This window comes from Sceloporus occidentalis, unplaced genomic scaffold (assembly GCF_023333645.1).
Source record: "Sceloporus occidentalis isolate IW3139 unplaced genomic scaffold, rSceOcc1.0.p SCAF_110, whole genome shotgun sequence".
In the NCBI taxonomy this organism is placed as follows: Eukaryota; Metazoa; Chordata; class Lepidosauria; order Squamata; family Phrynosomatidae; genus Sceloporus; species Sceloporus occidentalis.
The window spans coordinates 1,865,923-1,892,673 of NW_028317090.1; the positions used below are offsets into that span (position 1 = coordinate 1,865,923).

Below are 26,751 nucleotides of genomic sequence, written 5' to 3' on the forward strand. Positions count from 1 at the left end.
GATTTATAACCTTAAAATATTTAAAGACATTTATAAAGTAGAACTTTTCAAAGAATGTGGAATATTTTAGTGGAAGAAAAAAACGAGCCTTACAATATCATACTCAAATGTAAATGTAATACACAAATCATTCCCCCCAAAAGAGCCAACAGTCATCATCTATAAAATTAAATATATTTTACAAACAAATTATACATACTGGCACAGTACCAGTCACTCATTGATCTACTGTTCATGAATAGGACAATAAGTTAACCATTCACTTGAAGAAAGTGAAGACACTGATGTTTTAGTTCAATCAACAGACAAGCTAGATAAAAGAACTATTCTTGGAAAAAGGCTATGAGAATAGCTTGGTTGCTAGCTTCCTAAATTAAGCGAGGGCCCTAGATAGGGAACATTTATTGATCACCAAATAAACAAATTCAGTCATCAGCTCACTATTTGATTCTAAACTATGATGGAGCGCACAGGTATGTAAGAAAAATAGTCAGTAAACACTAGCCTATACTTTTAAAGGACAGCATGTTAAGAGAGATCCTACTGGGAAGAAAACAAGGATAGTGTAGAGAGGAGCCAAGAATATAGGTTGAAGCCCAGTTAGGAATCATATAATGGAGACAGCCCCTAAACATTATCTGAATTAAGCAATGGCCTTCCATTTAATTGTCAACCATGCAGGTCCACACATATAAAAGCTAAAAAAAATGGGAACCTGTAAGTTAGCTTATTTATTAATAGAAACAATGATTGCATTTTTATTATGAGTAATTGGAGTCAATGCAACATATAAATCAAATTTAGACATGATGTATTCATTATATGATTATTTAACTCAAACTCTGCTATTTCTTTTATTATTTTTTTTTTATTTTATGCTTCAAAATATCAAAAACAAGCTGTCACGGAGCTGGCTAGTCCGACCGACTACCTCCGCTGTCTTGTGCTCCCTTAGCCTGGGACAACACACTTTACCCAGTTCCCCAGTCACTAGCCGAGACTCAGTGTAGGGTAAAACCAAAACGAAGACTACACATTAACATAAAAAACAAGATATTGGGACACAAACCGCCCCCTTAATTTGCCTCCCAGAGACAACAGGGGCAGTAACGGGATTAACAATACAATGGGGGGGGGCTGATTTATACAACATTAAACTGAAACAATGGTGGTCACTCCCTGGTGGAAGATCTTGGCTGTCTGCTGGAGATAATCCCCTCAGCCAGTGATGAGATGATACTGCTGGGGGTAGCCACAGAAGCCTTTACAAACCCAGGGCCCATAGTCAATAGGGAGGAGGCTGGCAGTCAGGCCTCTCCAGTGATGGAGGGTTCCGTCACAATTCTCCCCCCTTCGAATTGGACTGACACAGGATGAGACCCCAAACGGTTTGACTCCGTAGTCAGTCAGTTTATTTGGCCCATCAATGCCCTCCCAAAATTGGTGCTCCTGCTGCTGCTGAGGAGATGATACCGCTGGGGAGGGATGCCTCCTGCATCCCCTCCCTGGTGCTCCCGGAATTAGGTTCTGCCGCTGGGGAGATGGACCGGCTGTTCCATCTCCCTGCTTCTGCTGGGGAGGCGGGTCGGCCGCTGTATCTCCCTGAATTCCTGCAGCTTTGGTAGGTGCTGGGCAGAGGCCAGCGATGCTCTGCCCTTTTGCCAGCACTTCAGCTGGGGTTAGGGCATCTTCTGGGTCGGCCTGCCGCTGGGGAGGGAGGACTGGTTCCTCCGCTCCTGGACATGTGAGCTGCCGCTGGGGAGAAGGGCCGGCTGCCGCATCTCTCTGGATCCCTGTAGCCATTGAAGGTGTGGGGCAGAAGCCAGCAGCGCTCTGCCCTGTTGCCGTCTCTTCAGCTGGGGCTAAGGGATCTGGGCAGACTGCCCAGCATTCTGAGGACCCAGGTGTGGAGACCGCAGTGTTATCCACCCCTCTTGGGTTAACATCCTCAGATGTAAAATCAATTAGATCCACAATCTCTGGATTCGGTTGTGGTGTAAAGTCTCATAGCTCTGGTATCGGATCTGGATTAGCTGCCCAGTATCCCTCTGACTCAGGGGTGGAGACCGCAGTCCCATCCACCCCACCTGAGTCAACATCCTCAGATGACCACTCAATAACATCCACAAAATCCCTGGACACTGGGGCATTCTGTTGAACGCGGTCAAACAGTTTTTTATACGCCTTCTCCAGTTCCCACTCCTGTGTAATTAAAAAGTCTAAATCACCTTTAAGTCCTAGTGCATCTGGGAGGTCCCACTCCCTGAAATCCCGGATGTCCTCAATCCGCCACTCCGCTGTACTTCCGAAGTCTGGATCCTCCTGAAGACTATCCCATAATAATCCTGGGCCCCCAAAGTCATAGCCCTCTGGAGAACATTCTTTCGCAGTTCCCCAATATGCTTGTTCTGTATACCACTGCAGAGCCCTATAGTGATCTTCCAGCTCTACCTCCTGTTGGACCAGCTTGTCCAATTCGGATACCCATTGCTCCTGGGGTTGCTGTCCCAGGAATGACATCCGTAGTTCCCGCTGGTCTCTAATCTTTTGTTCGGAGCTTGGAAGACACTGACCCGGCATATAACAGCCCTCTGCCATAGTGACCGTCGAACCAGTTGCCTCAGATTCTGGTATTGTTCTGTAGGCAGGGCAGTGGCGTAGCATGAGAGGATGACCCGCAGTAGCCTCTGGAATTCTGATACCACATCCATGTCCTTGTCAAGGCGACCGAAGTCTGCCGTCCTGTCGGTCAATCCCGGTAGAAAGTAAGTGTCCCTCAGACTAAGAAGCAATCCCGCCACTGCCACCAATGTCACGGAGCTGGCTAGTCCAACCGACTACCTCTGCTGTCTTGTGCTCCCTTAGCCTGGGACAACACACTTTCCCCGGTTCCCCAGTCACTAGCCGAGACTCAGTGTAGGGTAAAACCAAATGAAGACTACACATTAACATAAAAACAAGATATTGGGACACAAACCGCCCCCTTAATCTGCCTCCCAGAGACAACAGGGGCAGTAACAGGATTAACAATACAATGGGGGGGGGGCTGATTTATACAACTTCCTGGTGGAAGATCCTGGCTGTCTGCTGGAGATAATCCCCTCAACCAGTGATGAGATGATACTGCTGGGGGTAGCCACAGAAGCCTTTACAAACCCAGGGCCCATAGTCAATAGGGAGGAGGCTGGCAGTCAGGCCTCTCCAGTGGTCCCAGTGATGGAGGGTTCCGTCACACAAGCCCTTTTTTATGTGTTACAGTAGTATTGAGCATAGAGCGTGCATTATTATATGTAGTCACAATATGGAAGTTATTTCTAATAAATTATTACATATATAAATACATACATTTCTCTGTCATTCTAACCCAAACATCCCATCAATCATCCTCATGGGGGGAGCCTAAGGTTTTCTGTCGGGGCACATTAACTGTCTACTTGTTACTCACCTGTCCTCGGCTCCCACGTTGCCGCAACAGCTGCCGCGAAGAAGAGGGAGACCCCCCTCCAACGCATGGCCACCTCCACTGCAGCCGCCACGAGGGAGAGGGAGACCCCCCTCCAACGCACGGCCATCCCCACTGCAGCCGCCACGAGGGAGAGGGAGACCCCCCTCCAACGCACGGCCACCTCCACTGCAGCCGCCACGAGGGAGAGGGAGACCCCCCCTCCAACGCCCGGCCACCTCCACAGCAGCCACCGTCCTCTGAAGTGCCGCGCAGGAGAGGCAGACCTCCTGGTACAAGGCGTCCTGCTTCTGCGCTCGCAAACTGCAGGGCTATATGAAGGGAGGTTACGCCACACCCATGATGGCCGCGAGTCCCGGACACCGGAAGTGACGTCATGAGGTTTTGGCGGGAGATTCGACCTTCCCCTGCGGTTCATTATTTAAACCTGCTCAGTTCAGTTATGCCTTGCCTTCTGATGGTTGTCTATGCCTAGTGCTAGCGTTTGATTACTGTTTCCCGTGTTTGATCCTGGCTCGTCTGACTTCGTTGTTTTCCTGAATCCGGACCTCGGCTACGTTTACGACTATCCTGCTCTCCGGAATCCTGACCTCGGCTTATATGAACTGTTCTGTCCTGGAGTCCTACCTGACCACGGTGTCTCCAATTACTTGTACGTGACACTACTATGTTATTTTCTTATTTCGCCCAGGGGAGAAAAGAGAGAATAGGAGAGAGAGAAAGCACAAGAAAAAAGAGGGAGGGATTTACGTACCTGTAATTTTAGCCACTATTAGTTATCAATTTCCTCTAAGCCAGCCTCTAGGGCTAGTTTCCATGGTTCCCAAATTTTATCGAATTTACTGATATTGTTAATTTTAGAAAGCCTCTTTCCATTGTATATTGGTATTGAATTTGAGATATAGTAGCTGGGTACACTCCTACCATATGCAAGCAAAGGTTTCAGTATGGGCAGAGCATCGCCAGCACCTATCTGAACTTCTACAACTGATTTTCTTAAGTGTGCTTGGAACTAGATACCAACGCTATACAATCTTAATATAAATCAGATTTATCGAGTGAATGTGTTTTTTCTTCAGTACAAAGGCTTGCCGCCATTGTTCCAGCCCTATCTCTATATTCAGATCGCTTTCCTACCTATCAATAGAGCCCTTGAAGTAATTTATTTGTACTTGAAATTTGTTTTTGTCTCTTGTGTAAGGCCAACCAATGTTCTATGTCTGGGTTTGTTTCTATTTTTACCCGATTAATGTAATTCTTAATCCTCAAATAAGAAAAGAACTCAGAGGTTAGTAAAGAATAGCGATCTCTAATCTGAGAAAAAGACATAAATGTTCCTTGATTGAAGATGTTTTTGAAGCACAAAATACCGTCTTTCATGTGTCATAGATTATAGGGTTCAGTTTAATTACATCCTTTAAATGAGATATATCAACCCAAAATAAGGAGTATAACTCACATTTCCTGATATCTGCTCTCTCAATGTGTAACCATCTGGGAAGGTTATTTGATCCATTGTCCCATGCAAGATAGAGTCAGCATTGTTGCCTCATGGAGGTTGTTAATATTTGGATAAGAGATACCCCCTCTATTAGATTTTTTAATTAATATGCTATGCGCTATTCTTGGGTTTTTTTTTTATGCCAGATAAACTGATCGATAATTTGTTGGAACTGTTTTAGACTATGTGGATATACTTGAAGGAATTGTTCTAAAAATATATAATATTTTGGGAGAAAGTATCCATTAATAAGGTTTATTTCTGTTTAACATATGCAGTCTCAACGTGAAGATACTCATATATGATAGCTTATGTTATTTAAGTCTCTGAACTGAGACAGTAAGGCTCAGCTGTTTTCTATAATGATCATCAGCAACCACACATAAAAGAGGAGATAGCCTGGAGTTTGAGCATCTTGAAGAAGCTTAATGCATGTGAAACATGTAGTGCACAAGCACATCCTGGTTGTCTTTAGGGAATGGGAGACATGGTCTCTGGTGTAAGGGATGCCCTTCCAGCTATTGATGAACGTTTATGGACTTTCTACAGTTTAACTTTTAGCTGATATTATTTTTTTATATTTTCAAATATTAAACTTTCTCTTCTCTTGTAACATTCATAGTTGTGGGGAGACACACACGCTTCTAACATTGGAAGTAGTATTTTGTTCCTACCTAAAGTAGTGACAGGTATAAAGCACACTCTGGTAGTACAGTAGCAAACATACTTATCAATGCAAGGACAAGTTATGACTAATGGAAGAAAGGAGCGTTTCAGTAGACCACTGATACACATATCCTCTCTCATTCTTGTGGATTGTAATATTGGACATGTGTACTTATTTTACACTTTTATCCATCTACTTTATCTTATTTTCATAGCTTACCCAAAACATTCCGCACTTGATTGCCTGAAAAATAGTTACAAAAATTGGCTACAACATTTTTTAAATGCCACAAAAATTCCACTTGTTTGTTAATAGTGAAACTGCAAAAAAAGCAGAATTGGCCAGACGTGCCAATTAAAATTCAGCTCTTCAACAAAACAACATGTCTTTAATGTGATATGGAAACTCCCACATGAATATAATTAGCTCTGTGGTTTGAAGATAAGAATGATGTATTCAAAATAGCAAAAATAGCAAAGCTGAAAATAGAAGTAATAAAACATTTTCAAAAAAACACATTGTTAGCCTCTGCAGAACCATGAAATAGTTCTAGAATTTCCTATCAGCAAAAATTGAATTGCTTAGATAATAATCTATGAATGCAGTTCAGCCCATGAAAAAAAATCTATTACGTATTCAAGCACATGTGTAATTTTTCCAAAATATCACATATTGCAGTTCGCTATTGTAAATAACTATATATAATAAGGACACTTATTATTGTTGTTCTTGTGGGCTGAAATGGAAGTGAGCAGGTCGAGAGGCAGAAGTAGTGAGACTGGTGTAGGGAGTTCACATGGATGGAGATAGTAACATAGTAACATAGTTCATAAGGTTGGAAAAAGACCAAAGTCCATCAAGTTCAACCTATATACATATTGTGTCCCTACTGTGTTGATCCAGAGGAAGGCAAAAAACCCTTATGAAGCAGATGCCAATTGCCCCATACCAGGGGGAAAATTCCTTCCCGACTCCAAATATGGCAATCAGAATAAATCCCTGGATCAACGTTCTGTCCCTATTAATCTAATATCCATAACTTGTAATAGGGCCTTTTTCTCATCTTACCCAAACAGCCACCTTGAAGTGCTCAGCTCCAGAGTTGGCCAAGTGCGGGTGCAAAGGATATTTGTGGTGCAACAGAATAGACCTCCGCGCCTTTTGTTAAGTTACTATTTGGCTTTCGTGGCAGATGATTTGATCCGGCTCATATGGTAATGGATTTGGACAGATAATATTAGGACAGGAAATAAAGTGCCCACAAGGAAAAAGAAGACCTTAAATTGAAATACAAGTATGTCCAAGACAATCACATACACCTCAAATGAAAAAGAGGTTATATGTAGTTTTATTCAATGAATTTAATTAAGCTACATTTTTTGCTTCAGCAACTTTCATTCATACTATGTCTACTATTTGCATGACATATGGCAAAGTCACACCTGAAAAGCAGCACAGTATGGCAGTAATGTGGATTTGTCATAATGATGGAGCAGCAGCTTAATAGGAGCTCAATGATTTAATGATGAAAGTAAATGCAAGTGAATTAACCTCCTCTATGCAAGAATGTTTTATTTTGCATTTGGGATTAGTTCAAGTGTGCTTGTGTATGAATGCTAAGAAATTCATTGGCCAAAGAAAAAAGAAGTGGTGTAAACCTGCACTGAACTTTTTGTCGATGGCTAATTATTTAAGATCTATACATTATTAGTGAAATGTTCCATAAGTTTTGATGACCTATTCCTTTAAAAGTCAAATCAAGTTGATTTGCCTCTTAATCAAACTAATCTATGAACCAGGAGATTTTGTGATTTACCCTAATGTTTCTTGGGTTTCACATGGTATTTTGGGAGCACTACCCATACGGTCTATATACCATATAGTCTGAGTTCCTATCTCTTAAATCAACAGGATCTACAGGGTGTTTCAGGGTTTCAATGTTTAACACTCACACAAAAGAATGCATTGGGCCCTTGTTGTATGTTACAAAGCAAAGGGAAATTAATAGGTACTGGAGCTAATTAGGCTCCACAACCCATAAGTACAGTAGATGCTAGGATGCTTTAAACACTATAAATACTGCCAGATGGGGAAGGTGATGGGAATTGTTCTTTTCCATGGCTCTTTAATGCTCATACAGCTGATATTTCTCCAGTGTTTGTGCACTGCACTTGCCATATGCTGCACTGCCTTATGAAGAGGGTATACATAGATCTGTTGTGCAGTTATTCATTTGAAGCTCTACTGGAACATCTGACTACATATTCATGTGAAGCTATTCTATACTGGCTGTTGTCTAATGCTGGCAATGGGGTTTCTCCATGCTCTTTGCACTAACCAAAGTAAATGCTTTTGATATCTTTTGTCATAATAATTTAATTGCATGAACATGGCCTGGTGTTATGTTATATTGGAATCTGAACTAGTTTGCTGACGTAAGGTATTGTCCATCAGTTTACACACTATTTCCCCAGTATTCATTTATGAATATTTGGTGGGTTTGTTTTCATCACTTAATGACAATGGGTCATTAGGTGACTTCCCCAATAGTATGGATAGCCTCTGATCTTTTTTCTTAATTCACTAGATGTGATTTTTTTTTATTTCTAATATATATATACCTGACTTCCCAAAGTAACATACTTCAGAGATTTCGCTGATTTTCTTCTGCAAAACCTTTTTTTACTGATGTAATTGGGTCAGCCTTCTGTGTAACTACAGAGAACAACCGAAAAACACACAAAGCACGGTGAGACATAATTCAGATTTAGCCCCAAAAGCTTTGCAGTTATCTACTGTGCCAGTAACTTTCCCAGTAGTATGTAGCACTTTTACACAGCGGTTTTAAAATTTTTTCTTGTCCCATGCTGACATCACAAGAGGCAGAAATGGAGAGGTTTACTATATATCAATGTGATTGTTTACAATAGTTTAATAGTGCTTACAGTTAGTCTTCCTTGCACACAGTGATGATCTGGATTTGCTGTAACAAAATAACCTAATTTCTTGTTAAAATCGTAACAACTGGGTAATTACTGGTCGTTATTAATCACATAACATTAACCTAATTTATAGATCTGAAAAGTTAAAATAGTACACAAAGAGTGCAAAAATTGCTAGCTTAATCATGTATAGTAGGAGAGGTTGGATAAGCCATGTCAGAGCTGGCTTATGGAGCCAGAACAGTAGTCAATACAAGTATTTCTTGGCAAAGAGAACTCAACATTGCCAGTAAACATCAGTGGAACAAGTGTACACCAAGTAATTGTCAGGCCTGCAAAGCAAGTAAGTAAGGAGTCACTGGCGAAATTTCATTTACAGGTAGCATGTACAATACAAAGGAACATGGCTAGATTAACGTTGGAGCACATGGAACAATTTCTCCAGGGCCCCGGGGTTCTGCAGATCCCTAGAATTCTGGCAGGTTCATACCCAAAGTACCCATCAGTTAGGGTCCATCACATGTAGCATAGTAAGGAAGCTACAGGTCACAAGGAACATACATATATATGTGTGTGTAGTGACAGGGTGAAGGATGACTTCTATTTTAGTAGAAAATTGGAAAGAGATGTTTTTCTCTGTGATTAGTGGGTAAGCTGCTGGTTCAATTAACACAGGTGTCCCAGGTTTAAATCAGCCCTGTGAGTTAAATGCAGGGTGCTCTCCCACTTATTGGGTCTCAGATCTCCTAACTTTCCTGCAGCCGTAGGAGTGTCCTGACCCTGCACCCTCCTACAATATATATATACACATTTATGCATTTGTGTATATGTATCTTTAAATGTGTGAGGGGTAGAATAGATGTTAGAAAGAGGATGAAAAATGTAAAAGGCAGAAAAGCAACATGAAAAAAGAAAAGGAGATAGAAAAAAGGGAAATATGTCAGGAAAGTATGAGACATCTGGATTTGCAGATGAAGAACATTTTTAAGCATTATAGTGAATGCACAGTGGATCAGTCACTCTGTACAGAGCAAAATTGTCACCAAGTAGATGTTACAGAATGTGTAACTCCTTATCTACACATTACTACATGTCTCCCTATTTCCCTTTCCTAACTGAGGTCCCTTCCCTTCACCTTCCTCTGTAAAAACCGAAGAGAAGTATTTATTTAAGTAGTTGGCTAGATATTGATCCTCATTTATATAACCACTTCATGTGAGTAGGCAGCCCCAGGGGCTTGCGTGCAGGGCTAGCCCCACACGCAAGAAAACATTGTGATTGGAGTCGACAGGGAGTGGGGCACCTGGAGTTTCTCTGTGGTGACCCAGAGGATCTGTGCTTCACATGAAATCTCCAGGCCAAAAAGATCTGTATTCATTTTGAAAATTGAAGCTTTATAGGGCTTATTATAGATTGTGAGCACATTCCCACAGTTACTTTATTGGGAGCTCTGACAGTCATTAGTGGGCATTTCTGCTGACATCATGGGAAACAACCCATTTAATGGGGAAATGGGTGGGGAGTGTCGACCCAGCGAAGCAGGCCTTATCCTGGAGTTCGCCTGGCGAAACCCGGAAAGTTTCCAGGTATATATATATATATATATAAAAAAAGTTGCATTAAAAAGACATGAGTACATATAAAAAGTCTTGTTAAATCTGTCTTAGGTCACTTGAAATGTAGGAAGTAAGCTACAATCCTTTCTTCCATGTACAGGCATCTTAATTGATGTGCTTTATATTACAAGTGTATACACATAATTCCAATATGTGAAATGTATACATGTCCTGGAAATAATGGCTGGTGTGAAGCATAAACAAATTGGGTGGGTATAGATTTCCATTTCTATATGAGGCAAAGATAATTGTCTACCACAGTTGTTTTGTTTTTTAAAGAATTAATAGCTTCTAAAAAGTGGCATGTTAGACTATCACTATATGTTTCTGGATAGCAGTGAGTAGCCCACACTTTGTGATTTGCTGAGTAAACAGACTTCTATAATAATCACTGATACTAAATACTGCATTTACCTTGGTATATAAATAGATGAGGCATATTATGTCTAATGAATACATCTCATTAAGATTTATCGAAATGAACATTACAAAGCAGTCATGTTTCAGTAAATTGCAAATCTACTTCTATAGTCATATATCCACTAAAATCAATACTGAAGAGGTCAATTTGATTAATCAGAGAGTTTAGGAACTGTTATCTAAGCAGGGTTTGCAGTGTGAATACAAAGAAAGCCATTTCAAATATATCTTGGCAGATGAGTGAGAAAAAACATTATTTTTTTAGAACTTTATAAATATCCTGATCCTGAGACTCTTGAAATATTAACCCTTTAATAGCTCATCATGACAATTCTACGTACTGACTCGCCAAATATGTAAACTAAATGGTTCTAATAGTGGTCCTTGATTGGTCATTACTTAAACATTCATTTAAGCAGGGATATCCACCATGACCATACCTGAGAACTCTCTGGGAAACTCCCACACACTGTATGCCACAACAATGGCAGCAGAACCACCCATCAACTTCAGTCGGACCTTTTACCCACATTCCGCAAGGGGGCTCCGGGTAGTTGGAGCCAAAACATGCACACTATATATTTCATGTTTTCAGTTACACAAAATTTATAGTAAAACACATTATATTTGGAACTGTTTCTGCAGATTATTCTTTATGATTATTTCTGTGTAGTAACTGCTATACTGAAATGTAAGATTAATCATTAAAGACAAAATAAAATGAAATTAGAAAATTCAATCATGCAATATAACCCAAGTTTAAAAAAAATTTTAAGCAAATACTTTTATGGATTTTTAAGACATAGTCTTATATTTTTCAGCATCATTTGTAATGAGTGCATTTCTGAACAATGTTGGGAACATTCCTTTTACTGACTCAAAGCACAATAAATCTAGAAACATTTGTGAGGAATGGTGGCAGTTCTCTTACTGGACAAATTATATGGCTGAAGAAAAGATTAAATGATATGTGATAGGTAAATATCAGACTTGGGTGTAAGATCACATCCAGATGTCCAGATGGGTCTGCAAGTATCGCAGAGATCGTGAGGCTAAAGGGGCACCCGATTATTTAAGAAAAAAATTATTTATTTGCTTTTACAGCATGCAACTGTGCGTATACAGAAGGCAGCTGCACACTTAAAACTGGATAGGCCACACAACTGGCAATAAAGGTAAATGGAAGGTGCTACTGCATTGCCTGGTATGCCAAGTGTCCAACCAGGGCCTTTGGGATACATCCCAAACTCCTATGCAAGCAAATATTCACACACCATCATTTTCTTACTAAAATGAACAGATTTTGTTCTGTTTAGCAATTTATTTTTTCATGTATTCTGTGATTATTATGTTATTATAAATGTTTAAGAAAACTGTTGCAGATAAAATTAGTTGTTAACTTGTAATGTTAACAACCATACATATACTCCCGTGTTCGTTTCAGGTGAATATTTGTTTTCTGATGGTTTTCTAGCCTTAAGGTTTTCTAGCCTTGCTTCTGTCCCTCATTCATAAAACGAAACTATGAATGAATCAAACTATGACACATTAACAGTTAGCAGCAGCATTGATATAGCTGCAGTCTTTTCATACTAAAGAATGAATGGGAAATGGCAGCTACTTAGACTCTTCATTGGTTGATGCTAGACGAGCCCCCTGTATGTTTATCCGCCACAATATTTGTTTGTCGGTTTGACTAATGAAAACACAACATTCGTGTTCATTTTCATGTTCTCCCAAATACGAATGCGAAGTCTATAAATCCCATTTGAGTACACCTAATTGTTTCTATACATATTGCCTGAAGGACTATAGTATGATATACAGTGGTAATTAGAATCCAGTCTTAGTGATGTCACTGATTCCCAGACTTGGGTCTGCTGCTGATGTTGTCCAGAACCCTTGCAGTTTCTCTATTTGCAAGCTGAGACACATGTACACCTCTCAATACTGCAAACACACAAAGTGGAAGCTTCCTACACACACAATATTTTTTTAATAAAATTGTTGATAAATTGATTGGCATGTAAGGACACAGCAAAACAAGTATTACATACTCATGAACTGCATCCGACCTTTCCTTAAATTTGTTATCCTGGTCTCACCACCTTTAGTCAGTTTCTTCTAAATGATGATGTCTCTTATTCATGGAATTGTCTGAACTCTGGAACTGTTTGTTTTTATGCCCTCGGGTTTTTTACTCCTGCCCATAAGCACTGATGGAATGTCTCAAGCTGACATCTTCTTTTTCCCCTCTGTCATATGTTATCAAATCTCTCACAACAATACCACAGAGAATATTTTCTTCTTAAGCAAGAAAACTAGCAAATCAAGTCAGCACATGTTGGGCTAGAGACACCAATATATATTTAAACAAACGTTACAAGTTTATGTTCTATTTCTTTGTTATCTGTTAAACTACAAAAATATATGATTTGGGGGCAGGAGTTTTCTTCTATGACATGTTTGCAAAACTGGTAACCTTTCCATCCAGGTTAAGTCCACTCTACATGATTTTTGTCCCTTTATCAACTTCCTATGTTTAAATTTCAAGCATTTATCACAAAACCCAGAGTTGTTTCAGTACAAAATTACTATACATCAATTTGCCCATATAAATGTTGTGTTAGGCGTTTAAACTGGTCCTGCTAAGTTCTGTTCTGTGCTTTTTGGTTCAAGGGCTAGAATAAAGATATTTTTTTTATTTTACATGGACTATGTTTCTTCTCCTTACTTCTGGAATAGGTAAGCCCCGGACTACTCAAGTTCCTTTTTCATGTCTGTTACGTAGCATTTGATAAAAAAGCATGCTCCCTCCATCTGTTTTTTTTAACTATGTAAGAAGAAATGACTTGCCCAAAAAAATTAAGTCTATTTTTAACATCTGAAATTAATATAAAATTGCAAATATTATGTCATATATTGGTTGATTTTATAATATAAGGGTAGTGGGATGCTAACTAAATCATAGCTATTAATACCTAATAATATCTTGCTACATCCGTAGGCAACACAAATTCAACACTGTGTTGTTGTGGATGTATTGGTCAACAATAATTCTTACATAGTAATTTGTAAGAGTAATATTAAAAGGGTCAATATACTAGTATGTAAAATATATTTCTCTCTGGAGCGGTCACAGTGCGTCCTGGGGTGGGTGCTCGGTGTCACTGAATTTCAGCTACATAATTGAAGTTTAGGAGGTGATGGCTGATCGTCTATTAACCCCTTCGTGACAAAGGCTGATTCTATTTTTTGTACCCTTCGTGACAATGGCTGTTTTATCGTTTCTGCTGTGTTTGTGTTTAGCTGTAATTTTCTCTTAACCCATTTACTAAACCCACACAAGTTATATATAGTTTTTTTCAGGACAAGAAGGGCTTTCTTCAGACACCATAATTTTTTATATATGATGTAATTTTCTATAATAAAAATAATAAAATATGACGAAAAATTGAAAAAAAAAAAAATTTTCTCACTTTTATTTGAAAAATCTTTTATTCATCATAAAAAACTACTGAAAAAACCTGCTAAATAGATTCTACTATTTGTCCCGAGTTTAGAAATACCCAATGTTTTTATGTTTTTTTGCTTTCTTCTACACGTTATGGGGCAATAAGTACAAGTAGCGTTTTGCTATTTCAAAACCATTTTTCTCTGAATCTGGTAATTCTGTCTCCATGTGGTATTTGGGGCATCTTTGAAGCCAGCAAATTAAATTTACCCCACCAAACCATATATTTTTGAAAACTAGACACCCCAGGGTATTTTAGATGCTGATAGTTTAACCCTTTCCATGCACTAATCCTACCACCAACCCTTGTCAAAGTTTGTGATAGTAATTGTTTTTGCTGTTTTTTAAACATACTTTGTACTTCAGGTGTAAAATTACAGCTCCTGGTATATGTCACTGTCACACAACACGATATGTGTTCAGCAACATCTCCTGAGTACATTGATACCCCACATGCATGGGTTTGTCAGATTGTTTGGGGGCAAAAGGGCCAAATTTGGAACATGCCTCCTCAGCCGTATACCGCTGCATGGCAACAATTGCAGCAAAAATAGTAGGGAAGGAAAGGGTTAATGGCTCTAATAAAAAAAATTAAAAAAACCCTAAAAAAAAGTACAAAAAAAAATAAAAAGTAAAAAAAAATGTAAAAAAAAGAACCCCAAAAACAATTGCCACTATGCAAGATCACTGTTTATGCAGTGATCAATGGCAATGAAGGGGTTAATATTAAATGGGTGGCTCTTATAAGAGCCTTTGGATCAATAATAATATATATTATTGAGAATACCTAAAAACACACTGATCTGTCTCTCTCCCTCACTAGAAGCAAGTGAAGGAGGGAGGCAGATCCAATACTGATCAAAGGCAATGTTTAGAAAACATTGCCTTTGATTTATCAGATCATGATCACTCTTATGAGTGATCTGACCACTAGGGGTGTTATTCACTGGATGTCCATGACATCCAGCAACACCCCCCCCCGATGATGACAGCAGGCTCCGCATGTGTTTCGAAGACGCCGGCACCGGGAAGGTAAGTTGAGCATTTAGGAAGCGATCGCGAGTCGCTTCCTTTGCTAAACAGGTGTTGCAAAGATGCCTCGATACTGAGGCATCTTAGCAACACCAGCTAAGCAAAGGAAGCGACTCGCGATCGCTTCCTAAACCCGTTTTTCGGCGGCGGGCGCCGCCATGTTTGAAAGACGTGCAGTCTTTCAAACATGTTTTTTTATTTGCTCCTAGGAGCGATCGGGGGGGGCCGGGAATGTTTTTTTTGGTGTTGCTCAATGCCTCGATGTCGAGGCATTAGAGCAACACCGTTTGAGTGAAAAAATCGATCACGGATCGATTTTTTCACCCGTTTAAAGACGTGCCGGTCCTGGCACGTCAATTGTCATAATCGTCACGATTTTCGGTGACGTGCCCGGACCGGCAATTGTCATCAAGGGGTTAAACTCTTTTAAAACGGGTGTCCGCTGCCATACAGTGTATGATGGACGCTGACACCCCGGGAAGGGGCCAGACATCCCCCTGATGCCGTTCTCGGTGTTGCTGCAACAGGAAAGAAATGAAGGAAGTGATCGTAGATATATAAGATATATAAGATCAAGTATATGAGAACTAGACTTGTGCATTAGTATTCGGGCAAACATGAAAACGAACACGAATAGGCTCACTCGCACGGCCCTTTAACTCCTTACGGTGCAACTTGGGCGGCAGATACCACTGGACTCCCTGCTCTAACAGTTAAAAGTCTGTATGAACGACCAATAAATTAGCTTGTACGGACCTTTAACTGTTGGAGCAGGGAGACCAGTGGTCTCTGTTGGTCAAGTAGCTCCACTGGATTTTAAAAGTCTGTACGAGCGACTGTTGGTCGCCAGCTGGGGGCCCGTCTGGCATCAACCAATTGATGATTTTATACCCTTCTTTTAAATTAGTCTATATGAAGGGTTTACCGTTTATGACAATGCCATAGCGTATAGACATTACAATTACCGCATACTAGTCATCCATATAGCCCTTCTATCCGTCCTCATAGCATAAAACATGTGTTCCTGTCACTCATGTTTCAATTATACCTAAAGTGAATATATCAGATGTGTTATAAAGAAATATTTTGTAAGGAAAAAAGGTATATACAAAGTAAATCTTTATTAGACAATATGATTTAAATACATATAAAAAATATATATATATAATAAAAAAGCATCTTGGCACCAAGACACATATAGGAAGGTACATATGAACAAGGGCACAGGACTACAGGAACTAGGAGGGAAATACGTATGTATATGAAGGCACAAATAAGAAACACAAGGATGACCACAGCGATAAAGTAAAAAGAAACAAATGAAATAACATACAGCATCAGTGCTCAAAAGTAACTAACCAAACCTAGAAACAAGGCTGAAAACAGCAAAAAGCCTGGTGATGAATGGTGCCAAGTCCAAACGTACCAACCCCAACGTACGTTTCGCTGCAATGAGCTTCGTCAGGGGGCTCATTGCAGCGAAACGTACGTTGGGGTTGGTACGTTTGGACTTGGCACCATTCATCACCAGGCTTTTTTGCTGTTTGTTCATTTTTGGTGATTAAAGAAATATTTTGTAGCAGCTTATTTACTGATTTTCTTTTTCAACGATCATTGTCCACCCTGTCCTAGAAAGCCAAATACTTCTTGGCAGAAAGAGGTCTTTGTGTACCAAAAAGATATTTTTTTTTACTTAATTATGTCCATTGCATACTGGGGATGAAGCTGAATCACTAGCTAGCTTTCACAGAAGTACACAGAGGACACCATTGTCAGGTTGTCAATAAAAGGAACTTTGTTGTGATGCTGAATGTCTTCCCAGCCTGCCCACATATACCTCGAAGGATATGGTAAGTACTATTCACTGAAAGAGGGCATGCTGAGCCTATACTGGCTCACACAGTCCTACCCCACCCCGATCACAAACTTAGTCAACATGCCCCTGACTTATGCTAGATGTGTATGCGTGTGTTTGCCCTGATTTTGTTCTGCAAAAGTGTCTTATAAAAAAAACAACTCCCTTATAAATGCTGACTTGGCTGTTACACTTTTGTAAATAGTAAGGACTCTGTAAGAATGCAAATGAGAACCGCTTCAGGGAATGTAAATCCTTTATAATAATAATGTCCTATTATGTCCTATTATTTTAATACTATTAGTGAATATATCTGTGTAATTCTATACTGATATAGCAATGCATATTTCAGCAGTTTAATTACCTTATCATATTTCTGCTACTATAAATAAAGTGATGTGTTATCATTTTTATAGATAAAATACTGTTTTTGCATACATTCATGCAATTTATAATGCAGATAAACATTGAATTTTACAGGCAGCATGCATAGGAGTTATGGATTGTTAGCGACTTTACAGATCAATGGATTACGCAAGTTCTAGCCATTAAGAAGTATACACTAGACCAGGGTTTTCCATGTAAGAAAGAAAAAAAAAATACAGTTTGAGTTTCTGCAGCAAGGATAGCTGGATTACGCCTGAACAAGTAATTTCTTTTACAGACAATAAATTCTAACAGGCCAGCTCAGCCCTTCTTGCAGGAGAGGCTCATTTGGGCGGCCCTTTACAACGTACAGTAAAACCGCTGCGTTGAATTGTCCAGCTGAGTTTCCCAGTTTAGTGAATATTTGCCTCTATGGTACTATTGGTATACCAATAAAAATTACAAATATGGGCACTGTGTTGTTGCGCATATGCACCAAGCTCTGCAGTGTCACAGAAAACATTGCTCACTGTCCACTCAGAAGATATAGAAGAAAGCTTTGGGTAAGCATAAACAAATAGTATATTTGCTAGTGACTTAGCTAATATAAATATGCATCTTAGAAACAATATAGACATATATACACACAATACTTTCATTGATTCATGGACACAAATGCTTGGTTTGCAATTCCTTATTGTTTTTGTCAGTCAATGCATTTTCTATTTACAGAGTAACAATGCAAAGTTATATGTTTTCAAGTTGAGCCCCGTGCTCTAAAGGGTTGCTTTGAAAGGGAAGCATTAGCAATTGTCCTTTTTGTTCTGAGAAGGTCATATGAAACTCAAAAGCAAAATAACAGTGCTTTCACATCTCAGCTCTGCTAAATGACATACATATGAAGCTGCTCATTTTGTATTGCAAGACATGATGGACAAAATTAATCACCATGCATTTGCACATAAAAACAGCATTTTGTAAAACATGAAATACCAAAATGTAATACATGCCTCATTTGTTCCTATACATTCTTCTTACAGATATTGTCTATGTTATTTTACCATAGATAATGAAAGTGTTTGTCATAAAAAAAATCAACATAAATACAAATGCAAAGCTCATGATCCGAGTGCCTACAAAAAGCAGGACAGTGGGGCAACTACCTGGTCCTGAAAAAATCATTCTGAGATATGCAATTTTGATTGGAACTCAGAACAAGGAGGGTAGGTGACATTAAGCTGCCATTGTGATAAATAGTGTTATCAAAACAGTAAATGAAAAATTAAAGAAAGAAAAAAATAAACATTAAAAGTTGCTTAACACAAAGTAAATAAACAAAGACTGGTGGTAACCTGACATGCCTGATAGCAAATGAAGTTTGTCAAACAAAATGAAGGAACTAGAGTTACTGGCAAATGAAGAATGATCTAATTGCTATCATAGAAACTTGGCTAGACGATTTTTATGCTGGGCAATACATTTTTATGTCACACCTAAGTTTAAGCCTAGTATTACAGCAATAGTATATGCCGGTACTGGTCATAATGTGGAAGCCTTATGGGCAGGACTTTGCACAGAGGTGAAGAACTTCACTTTGAAACTGATAAATGAAACATCTAAATATAACAGAATGTACACTAAGCAGCGGTGAAGCTGCTAATATGTGTACTACTATAAACTACTGCATATAACTCACTGCAAGTAGAGATAAACCCCTCTACCTATAGCGCACAGAAACTGGCTCCAAATCAGCTTTTCTCCTGATGAAGCCAGTAACAGACCTTTGATTTCTTTTCACACTCACCCCAATACCAGTTTGGTGTTATGAAACAGTTCTTTTTTCTCCCCCTCGGGTTTCCTTACAAGTATAAGAGGTCTCCTCTTACTGTGAGTTAGTTGATTCTATGCAGGGATAGTAGAGGGAGTCTCTCTGCTTTACTGAATGCACGGTTAGGTGGAAGGTTTATTTTCACCTCTACTGCCGCAGAGCTCTTATACATAAAAACAGCTTCTTCCCCAGTCACCAGTGCTCAGGGTAGACTATGTATTGTTATTTTCTGTTATATTTAGATTATATTATTAGATTAAAAGTGATGTTTTAGATATTATTTATTTTATAGGGTGATATTGCACTTTTTCTGTGTTCTAGTTCGATTAATTAGTGTTATCCCCTGGCAATAGGGGCTGTTATATATAATGGAGATTTAATTACCCAGATATTGACTGGAATACCGGAGCAAGTAGTTCAGCAAAGGGGAGAACATTTTTTGCACCTGTTAAATCATTGCTTAATGACACAATTAGTGTCGACACCACCTATCTGGATCTGATGTTACCCAACCACATACAGTGACCATAACATGGTGACACTGGATAGTTATTCACAAAAGCAAACTAGAAGATGTTCCACCAAAACACTGAATATTAGGAAGGCCAGCTTCAACAGTCAATGGTATCCCTGACTGTATGTAGGGGGAAAGTCCACTCCAGAGATACAGTAAGTGAAATATCTTCAAACTGAGATTAATGAAACATACTTATAAGCATGCCCCCATAGGAATTAAATAAAAAAAAGAAGGAAGTTAAAGCCAATGTGGCTTAATAAAGCAATTAGGAAATAAGAAACAAGAGAATGGCTTTTGAAGCCTATAAATCAAAGTGATCAGCAGCATGATTTATAAAGTACCACGATGCTAACAAAAATTGCAGAAGGACAAATGGCTAAAGTAGATGACAAGAAATGGATAACCAATATCAACAAGACAAACCCCATTTTCTTTCAAATGCATCGGATGAATGCATCTTCTGCAGGGCATTTAGTGGGGAATGGGGAGAATCCTCCTCTACTCCCCATGCAACTGCAAAATGAACCATATGAAAATATAAAGGGACATTGCATCTATCATATTCGAGTGCCATGTATTGGTATTTGCAGATGACACAATATTAGGTAAGGTAATACAATGTAAAGTTGACATTACTTCCCTGGAAGGATATTTGGTCAAATCGGAGAAGTTATGCATTTTGGGAAAAGAAAAGAAATGTGCAAATTATACATTAAATGTAAAATAAGAGGAATGGGACACTTTAGTTATAAAGAAAGGCTAGAGACAGGGCCAGATTAATCACTGAATACATGAAGCAATTGCTCCAGGGTCCAGGAGTGGTGGTGCACCCTCAAGGGACCGAGGGGCAAGCGCAAGCAGTTGTCCTCACAGCATCAGTGCCATTGCTAACTGCAGTACAGTATTTTGTGGTATCTATGCATCAATGCAGCTGCTTCCTGCTCTCCTGTAGGGCACTGTTTGTAAAAGACAGTTACACAGGAAGTACCAGGAAATGATGTAACAGCACTGCACCTCTAAGATCTAAAGCGACCAGGAGGGAGAGCAGAAGCAGCAATGTTGCTAATGGTCACATAGTTATTTGTCATTAAAACTGTTCTCTGTTGGAAACTATATCTATATATGTGTTATAAAAAATGCTATATATATATATATATATGTGAAAATTATGTACAACTGTATACGAGTCATTGTTACATCATATGTCAGGAAAAGAGGCATTCCATGCTTTAATAAGGGGTGAATAATCAAATTACTACAAAAATGGAATGACATGTTGCATACTGTGTAGGTGTTATGGGCACTTTTTATAAATCTCTGTAAAAAAAAAAACCCAACATGTTCTATACTGGTGGATACAAGCAAGCTAAAACTGCAATGTAATTCCTCTCAATCCCTGGAAACATATTATAAACAGACTTAAAATAAACAAATAAACCCTAACTTTATTTGTTGTATTTGAATGTGGATACAGTCTTTTCTCAATAGATACGCTCCTTTTTTGCACTTTGCTACCCTGTTTTTGTATTGTGATAAACGTATGGTTTTTTAAATTGATTGATTATGGTTTATTTATGTTGTTGGAAATCATCAGGACGTGAGACAAGTTCTCCAGGACTCCAATAACCTTAATCTGGTTTTGGCTAGATAATCTGAATTTGTTTACATTAGAAATAAAAGGCGTCATAGAGGGGATATGATAGCATTATACAAATAAAGGGGCAATACAACCACTCTCAGATGACCTGTTCATTAATAGGACTGTGCAAAGAATAAAAGGTCATCCGTTAAAACTTGTTTCACTTAAAGCAAGCATGTCTAAACTTTTTTCGAAGAGTCCCAGATTTGATAAAGTGAACATGTGCGAGGGCCGACAATTTTGCATGACATTCTTTGAACCATTAAAATTAAATGCAAATTAACTATTTTATGCAAAGTTTATTGAAAACGGCATACTTTTCATTTTGTGACTTGGATGACAAATCTAAACAGGTGTTAAATCACTCTGCCTTTAATATAAAAAAAACAGGAAGCTGAAATATGTCAGGAACATTGTAAAGTACATTACACAAAGTAATAAAGGTTGTCTGTCAACTTTTAAGTTAAAAAAATGTGAACAGGAACATATACATATATAAGTATACATGTGTTCAAATATATTTATAAATGATTTAGACCAATTGACATTAACTGAGATTTTACAATGTATTCATCTCAATTGAAAAAAAACTTGCCTGCACTAATGTGAAGGGTGAAACTGAGATCGGGACTGCAGTACATAGACTAGGTCATCAGATAATGGAATTATAGCACAGTCACGGGCAGTCAGGGGTTAATGAAGGGTATGACAGCTTGCTACCACAGATTACTATATGCTCCCTTGTCTGCTTTATACATGTATCCTGAGTGTACAGCCCTGTCTGCCTGTCCGTGTGTTGTTTGTGCAGTTACTGCTCCTTGTCAAGGTGTTTGGTAGGCAGAAGTTTTTTTTCTTCTTCAATAGCCCTTAATGGTCGCCCTTGTGGCTGTGTGTGGAGGCGCAGAGAGAAGGAAAGCCCAAATCTCGCAACGTCCAAGATCTTGCGAGATTTGGGCTTTCCTTCTCCCTGCGCTGGCTGATGATGTCAAGTCCCGCGGCGAGAGATCCCAGGAGTCCTGAGCGGCGCTCGGGGACTCACTCGGGGCCATAAGATCTATATTTGGGCAACTTATCTGTGGGGCCTTATCAGTCCGGAACGCGGGCCGCAATTGGCCCGCGGGCCGGACTTTGGACATGCCTGACTTAAGGGATTCTTAACATTAAGAACAATAGATGTGAAATGCATTACTCACAGGTGTTGTGCTATTAAATATGGACTACATTATTTTTTTTTAGCAAAGAAGAACATACAGGGATATAATAGGTTGTAAAGATAGGATTAGTTAAAACTAATTTCAAGTGAGAAATCAGAAGTGATTTTTTTAACCTAAATTACTATGTTACAAAAGACTACATTAATATTTACATTTACAGTTATATTTAAATTTTTCTGTGTTCACAAGTTTTTAGATTTTAAGAAAATGTCAGCACAAAACAGGTACAAAACAACACCTAAATACCTGACACATCTACTGTAATAAATACCGCTTAAATTAAAGTGGACATATTGTGATAAATAAAAAAAATCAAAGGCAAAAAAGTTGTTTAAGCGAATGAGAAATAATGGCAATGTGCTGTCAGTATACATTATTATACCTGGTATCCCCAACATTTTTTATACCTGGTATCCCTTTCCTGCTTCACAAAATGTCAGAGAAAAGTTGAGAGGATTGGGAAAGTGTGGCAAAGGTCAATTCCCTTACTCTGAAATCAAAGTATTGCCAAATAAACTCTGCTGTGAGTTGCCTCGAGAACTAAGGCATGGATTGGATGGAGCCAATTGCCATCACCACACCTAGAGATTAAAGACTGCCCGTTTTTTTTTCTTAAGAAAACAAACCAACATATCCCTACCTGTTCCTTGACAGACGCAAGGATAGCTGAAGTTGTCTCTGTTTCCGATCCATCTCCATTAGATGTATTCATCACTGGGCTAAGTGTATTAGACTTTTCTGAACATGACGGTTGGTCTGGAACAGGCATAGTCCCTATATGAAGGATAGAAATACAACAATAAAAATACATATCAATGCAACATACTTACAACCAATGATTGTTGAAAATAAGTCTATGGCCAACCAAGCGCTGTGCTAAAATAAAAATAGAAGGTACAAGATATACAGTACCGATATATAAATACAATGTGCTATTAAGGCAAGTATGAGTAAATATACTGCAGTGTATATGTGGAAATTCAACCCAGTTCAGTTTTTTAATTGCTCAATGTAGTGAGTGTCCCAGCAAATGTCTTATTTTTTGGCTATACTGGTAGCTTAGCATGCACAGTGCCGGAATTGTGCACTGCTCGTTACATTTTCTTTTTTTTGACCATGTTCTTTTCCCTCCCACTAAGTCTATCCCTCAATGAAACCACTTCCCCAGAAGAGGGAGAGCTGTGGATAAACTATCCGGAGAAGTTTCCAGAGTGGGCCAAAATTCCTCCACAACGATGTGAGACACTGATCATACAGAAAATGATTACTTCAAGTTATTACTGCTAAAGGTAGTTCTACAAGATATTGTATTATAAGATGTATTTAGTTTTTCACACATGGCTTCTCCATTTTGGCTTTATTTTTGTTGAATAAATCATGACACGGTGTAGTATGTCATGTGTTCATCTGAGGTTGTATTAACCTTATTTCTAGACCTGCTAAGGAACAGATGATTATGTCCTTATATGTGAAACCATAGAATTCAAAGAGGGTGTACTTTCCTTTTCATGTGACTGTATGTATCTTCCATATATTTGTTCTATCAATTTTATTGTATTTGTTGCTGGCTTCTGCAGTCAGGGGGGAGTCCAGGCTGTCAAACACATCCCTGCCTCTGCAAGAAAGGCCGGACACACCGGTACGTCCATAGTTGATTCTTGGGACGCATTTTTTGGACGTACCGGTACGTCCATAGGGGACTGAAGGGGTTTGTTATTTTATGAGGTCACATAAATGGACCTCCCCACATCAGCCCTGTATTGAGAAGCAGCACCATAAATTAAACAAATATTTCAAGAATACATCTGGTCTAAGCACATTACCCACAGATATTTATGAGAGAGAATATGCAAAACCAATATTGATGGTAACATTCATATGCATAAACATCTCAGAATTATATCATTTTATATAAACAATATGTGATAATATTATTTAATATTTCCACAACTGCAACAAACCATTTAACTTTTTCCAATCCACTCAGCAACAACAAACAAAAAGCAGAAGACTATAATTAGGGTGGTAACCAAAAGAACCACTATATCTTACTGTACTTGTATGCTGCAATAGTACTTTTAACAACAATTTAAAAAGACAAGTACTCAGATATAGGGCTGCAACTAACGATTATTTTAATAATCGATTAGTTGGCCGATTATTTTTTCGATTAATCGATTAATTGGATAAAAAAATGCAATTTTTTTTCAATTTAATATAATGTAATAAAAACCGTACAATTTACACTTTCATCTCTTTATTGCAATGGCCTCTCTCTATTCACCTTCTTATTTTACTGACATAATAATAAAAGCTACAAGAACCCAAACACAGTGTTTCTCAAACTAGGTTTTAATACAAAGTTATTAGTAAATATTAATTCATATGTGAACTATTTTTCATATTTAATAAAAGCTATGAGAAAAAAGCCTTGTTTATTTTTTTTTAATTTACCAAACTGCCCCTGGTTATGCACGTCTGACCCCCAGCTTCCCACTCTGCCCCCATATATGCCTCATCCCTCTTATATGCCAGATTCCACTGTGCCCCCTGATATGCCTTATACTCCTTATATGCCAGTGATATGCAACTGAGCCCCCTGATATACCTTTTACCCCCAGACATGTTTTATGCCCCCCTGATATGCCTAATATCCATATGCCTTATACCCCCTATATGCCCTGAAATTCATAATACCCCCCCATACGCCACTATAACTCACCCATACACCACTCTGGCTCCTCCCCCTCCCATACACCACTCTGGCTCCTCCCCCCTCCCATACACCACTCTGGCTCCTCCCCCTCCCATACTCCACTCTGCCTCCTCCCATACATCACTTTGCCTCCTCCCCCTCCCATATACCACTTTGTCTCCTCCCCCCCATACACCACTCTGGCTCCTCCCCCTCCCATACTCCACTCTGCCTCCTCCCCCTCCCATACTATACTATACTCTGCCTCCTCCCCCTCCCATACATCACTCTGGCTCCTCCCCCTCCCATACTCCACTCTGCCTCCTCCCCCCTCCCATACTCCCTCCACTCTGCCTCCTCCCCCCTCCCATACTCCACTCTGCCTCCTGTCAGCAACGGAGGTTCAGAAGACACCAGGGAGCCGAGTAGAGAGGCAGAGTGGCGTATGGGAGGGGGAGGAGCCAGAGTGGTGTATGGGAGGGTGGCTCCCATACACCCCTCTGACTCCTCCCCCCTCCCATACACCGCTCTGCCTCTCTACCCGGCTCCGTTACTGACAGGCACTTTCACTGCAGCTTCATAGTAGTGATGGGAAGTTCGGATCTTTAAAGTGAATCGGATCATTTCGATTCGTTCACTGAAATGATCCGATTCATGATCCGAATCTTCGGATCACTCAGTGTGCCTGCACGGAGTTACTGTTTTCCAGTAACTCCGTGCAGGCACACTAACGATTGGCCCCGCCCCTTTCATTATGAATCCTCCCCCCTGCCTCCAGTGATGTCAATGAAGGCAGAGAGTCGTTCAAAGATTCGGATCTTACAGGGATCCGAATCTTACAGTGATCCGGATCACTGTAAGATCCGGATCATTGTAAGATCCGGATCATTGTAAGATCCGGATCTTTGAACGACTCTCTGCCTTCATTGGCATTCTAATCATTCAGAGAATATCACCATACTGTTATAAATAATACATTAATAATCACTGCCCCCAGGATTTACATTCCCCTTTACCTGCAACTGCACCTTAAGCTAACTTTATTAAATTAATTAAATTAACCCTCACCATTAAATTAACCCTAAACACCCCATCAACCATGACTGCCCCTAAAATTAACCCTTGACACCCCATCAACCATGACTGCCCCTAAAATTAACCCTTAACACCCCATTAACCATAACTGCCCCCAAATTAACCCTAAACACCCCATTAAGCATAACTGCCCCTAAATTAACCCTAAACACCCCATTAAGCATAACTGCCCCCAAATTAACCCTAAACACCCCATTAAGCATAACTGCCCCTAAATTATCCCTAAACACCCCATTAAGCATAACTGCCCCTAAATTAACACTAAAGACCCCATCAACCATACCAATTTATTAGGTAATTTATCTGGAGTACATACAATTAATTTAGGGGCAGTTATGGTTAATGGAGTATTTAGGGTTAATTTCAGGGGCCGTTATGGTTAATGGG

General features: G+C 39.3%; 1 protein-coding gene across 2 annotated transcripts in view; it reads right to left on the reverse strand.

The window, feature by feature from the left end:
• LOC149283180 (catenin delta-2) overlaps window positions 1–23,346 on the reverse strand; it is a 355,798-nt gene extending 332,452 nt beyond the window's left edge. The window contains exon 1 of one of the 2 annotated variants that reach the window (XM_089497914.1): window positions 23,215–23,346. In XM_089497914.1, the coding sequence (XP_089354040.1) occupies window positions 23,215–23,343 (129 nt within the window). In that variant the 5' untranslated portion in view covers window positions 23,344–23,346. The remainder of the gene's footprint in view (window positions 1–23,214) is intronic. The other variant, XM_089497913.1, reaches the window with a different exon arrangement.
• Window positions 23,347–26,751: the final 3,405 nt, after the last annotated feature.